Genomic DNA, 4,521 nt, shown 5'->3' on the forward strand with positions numbered 1-4,521 from the left:
CTCCCTCTTTCCTTCCCCCTGTTTATCTTTTTAGCCTCGCTGCCCCTCTCTCGCTCTCTCGCCCATTCCCCCCCAAACACACACACACACACAGACACACACACTGGGATAAGCGACTGAACTCTACTCAGATTTGAGGAGCAATAGAGTAAATGATGGAGAGAATAAACAGGAAAGGGTGAGAGAAGAGTGAAACCCGCCCCTACCCCATCCCCCCTCCCCCTCCCCAGACCGTAGTGCTACAGTGAACGCGTTACTGCATGAGATTTAAGAAGTTTAAACTCCGAACAAAAAAAAAACACGCTACCTTTAAATGCTAATGCTTTACAGACATGCTAGATACCACACACCATAGAGCAGATATGCAAATGCTAACTCTGGTGCTAATGCTGCTAACACTGAAACGTTATATGTGCAACATGGTGCAGACTATAACATTCAGCTTTACTATTTATTGTGTGTGTGTGTGTGTGTAAATAAACTACTCTATTCAGGGTGTGGTGGGCGTGGCCATTGTTCAGAATCTTCCCCTTTATGATCACACTCACTGTCACTGACGTCTCAACTCATTTCCTTTTTTTTTATATTTTATTCAATTATTTATTTCATACAAAACTATTCATACAAAATATAATAATCGGCTCATTCAAATATAACGGACCTTCAATATGAAGATTCCTATTTTAAACTCCCAGAATGCAAAGCGGCAGTTTCCATGGCAACATTTAAGGCTGGACGCTACCGGTGGACCTCCGTCTTGCTTCCTGGATCCTGATTGGTCCAGACCTTAAGGGAAAGGGGACGGAGCCATGATGTCATGAAGCCGTCATAGCAACACAATTACCACGGCAACTGCTGTCAAGGCAACTTCACAACCTACAAGTCTTTTCTCAAAACTAAAGCGCAGGAAGGATTAGAGCCAATCAGCTTCAGGCACCATGGAACAGCACACAGTGATAGGTCTGCTAGGCACCGTGATGTCATAATGATGTCATAATGATGTCACCATTTAACAATGTGATGTCATTCGCTGCAGAGACACTTTGAGCATAACATGAAACAGGAAGTGTCAGGAATGACAGCACGTGATTGAGCGATTATCCAGTTCGGGTTTAAACACCATAAACCGTGTCATAAATACATCATAATTCCTAAATGTCATGAAGTTCCATAGTGTGATGTCATTCCTCGAAGACAGTCTCTGTCATATGTCGTCTGTACTGGGCTGGAAGTGCAAGGCATGATGGGAAGGCGTCTGTTCTCCTGAACACCCGCATGTAAACACCCGCATGTACAAAGCCCATCAGGCGACGACACCGCGGAACACCGGACAGTGGTTGGTCTACGAGGCACGCCGATGCATAGTGACATCATAGTTCGTTTTGTGTAAAAAAAAAAAAAAAAAGAAAGAAGAAAAAAAAGGAACAAGTTAAATTAGACCCTGAATAAGACAGTGTGTGATGTCATCAGGCCCGAGGGGAAAACGGACGAGGAGCAGGCACTAGGACGTCCACCAACAGAGTGAGAGGTGACTGGTGCATGTGACTGATGATGTCATTCCTCGTCATGTGTAGTGGTCTCGAAGTGCAAAGGATCATGGGAAGGAAACCTTTCCGTCGTGTGTGTGTGTTCAGTTTTTGGATTGGACTCTAACGGCATGGATGCTGGAGAGAATCTTCTTCTGATGACCAGCCAGAGTGACACCGATACGCAGCAGGTCCCTGAGATGGGAACAGGGGGAGGGTGAGAGGGGGGGTGAGGGGGGTGGAGAGACGGGGAGAGGGGGGGTTGGGGGGAGGAGAGTTACTTCGGGACCGTGGAGTACACAGATACACAGGTGCCGGTATTATCTTTAACATCACAGTCTTTTATTTAATCTTGTCTCCCATAAACCAAACACATCGCTCCCAACACACACACACACACACACACACACAAGACAGACCACACACTATGATGATAAATAACATTCTGAAATCGCAGTAACTATAAACAGGAGAGAAGGTGTGTGTGTGTGTGTGTGTGTGTGTGTGTGTGTGTGTTACTCACTCAGTGCTGATCTGAGAGATGAGGTCTAATGTGGTGAACCCGGCCTGGATGAAGTTCTCCTCGTATCGCTCCATTTTGATGCCCTTGAGCCACTCGGTCACTGACACACACTGAGACAGAGAGGGACGGCCATCCAGCAACAACCTAACAAACAAACAAACAAACAAACTAATTAATAAAAGCACTAATTATGATAACTCCATGCCGAGAGTCTCTGTTCATCGTCCATCAGAGATCCCGAGACAGAAACGTGACAGCTGGCGCTCCTGATGGGCGTGGCCTAATATTCTAATAAGCACTTCTAAGGCTAAAATTCTTTGACTAGATTAGCTTTAGGTTTCCCAGGAGTAAAAGAAAGGGTGTTTACATTCTTGACATTTTTACTTGTTTATATGTAAATCTAAACACGTTTCACACGCACACACACACACACACACACAACCCTCTGAGACAATGTTGAGGATGATCTCCTGTGACAGGACATTCCAACATTCCAGAGGGTGTTATTCCAGCAACACACAAGCAGACACTTTTCATTTGATGGACAGAACATTCCTAACAGAGGTTTTGTGTGTGTGTGTGTGTGTGTGTATCCATGTTAATTTGCATCTCCTCTGTTGGGTGCGGCGTGATTTGAAAGAACGTCATTCTGTGCGTCTCTATTGTTTGAGCAGCAGGACATTCCTCCATGACATGAGCAGGGTGGCAGGGGTAGGCCTCGAGTGACAGATTTAGTGATGCGCATATTGAAGAGTGTCAGATGTTTTCCTGCAAAGGATCATCAACCCGTTTCCAAAGTGGTAGCAAAGCAGGAAGTGTGTGAGCATGCACGAGCTCGTCATGGTGACCTGGACGAGTTTAGTTTAGATGGAGCGCTCCACCTAGACCAAGGCAGCAGGAGGGGAAAAGTTCAGGATGCAGGAGTGACGGTAATTAAACTTTATTCATCACATACTTTGAAGCACCTTTGAAGGTAGAACGAGCTGATGAATCCCTGAAGGTCTGTAATGACCTGTAATCTGTGGTGAAGTGAAGGTTTCTCCTGACCTTATTCCACTTTATCTCTTTTGTTTCCACTGTGGTAGGGAACCAGAGTCTCACTCATTCTTCACAGCGCTTATCCTGTACAGGGTCATGGGAGGCCTGGAGCCTATCTCAGGGGACTCAGGGCATGAGGTGGGGTACACCCTGGATGTGGTGCTAATCAATTGCAGGGCACAGACACACACACAATGGGCAATTTTTCAACATCAATTAGCCTAACCTGCATGTCTTTGGACTGTGGGAGGAAACTGGAGTATCCGGAGGAAACCCACCAAGCACGGGGAGAACATGCAAACTCCACACACACAGACCCAAAGCAGGAATCAAACCATCAACCCTGGAGGTGCGAGGGCACAGCGCTAACCACAATGCCACAATATCACCATGAGCAACTGAAATTTATCTGCATTTGGAAGAGTTAATCCAATACCAGTGCGTTCCACATGAGTCCCCAGACAGCTTGGTGGGGAAAAGACTTGAAGAAGATTCAAGGTCCAGATTGCACAAGTACTCTCCTGAAGCCAGTAGCACTCATGGTAGACCTTGAGGAAAAGTTGATTTCTTTATATTTCCATTGTGCCTCAGTGGTGACCGTAGTTACCCCTTAGCAACCTTTGGCTATCAAACTGTGCCAGTTCTGCCCTGAGGCTCTACATATAATTCCACACAATTTGCACATGGACTACTTGCAAAAATCCCTGAATCATAAATTAGGTTCAATTAATTAAAATCAACTTTATTGGTTAGAAAGGACATCATTGTGCCAAGTTTCTTAGAATTACAGATATAAAACTATAATGTGTAATAAAAATAGAAATGTTCTTTATACTGATACATGGCCCAAAAAAACGTCTACTGACTCAACAGTAAGCAGCATTTAGCTTTACAAGGTTATCTTTTCTGCCAAAACTCCAACAAATTTGGCCAGGAATAATCTGCTTTCTGGGGACTCGAGCAGTTGTGGCCCAATCTGACCTGAGAGTATTCAGCCATTTACAGTTTTAAAGGCTTCTGAAATCTGGCACAGAACTGGTGACCGTGTTCCAGCAAGAAGCCCTGCTCCATATCATAACTCGGGTACAGTCTCGACAAGTTCTGGCATCCTGATCCGGATAAGATCATCGTAATCATTCCGAGGTTGTACTGGGTTAGCTGTGTTGGTACATGAAGTGTGGGTCATTACACCTTCGCTTTTAGATCGTATCAAAACCCGTATCAAAAACATGGTTTCCTTCAAACCAGAAAAAGGTTTGAGATGCAATTCCATGTTCCAAGTTGTCCAGAATGGTGTTCAGGACCTTTCTCAGACCCTTTCGTACAGTTTGATCATTAAAGCCTGCGTAGGAGTAAGCATGGTCAGCACTGTCTCAGCGTGTACCGTGTCTGCCATCGGGTCTTGATGGATCATTTTCTACCCCAGGAGGGTAT

General features: G+C 45.1%; 1 protein-coding gene across 1 annotated transcript in view; it reads right to left on the bottom strand.

Moving 5' to 3' along the window:
• Positions 1 to 580: 580 nt before the first annotated feature.
• Positions 581 to 4,521, bottom strand: part of ephb4b (eph receptor B4b) — a 22,671-nt gene continuing 18,730 nt past the window's right edge. Inside the window, exons 16-17 of the mRNA XM_053481921.1 lie at positions 2,050 to 2,193; positions 581 to 1,721 (exon numbers count right to left, since the gene is read on the bottom strand). Coding sequence (XP_053337896.1) covers positions 1,631 to 1,721; positions 2,050 to 2,193 — 235 coding nt within the window. The 3' untranslated portion in view covers positions 581 to 1,630. The remainder of the gene's footprint in view (positions 1,722 to 2,049; positions 2,194 to 4,521) is intronic.

This window comes from Clarias gariepinus, chromosome 22, assembly GCF_024256425.1.
Source record: "Clarias gariepinus isolate MV-2021 ecotype Netherlands chromosome 22, CGAR_prim_01v2, whole genome shotgun sequence".
In the NCBI taxonomy this organism is placed as follows: domain Eukaryota; kingdom Metazoa; phylum Chordata; class Actinopteri; order Siluriformes; family Clariidae; genus Clarias; species Clarias gariepinus.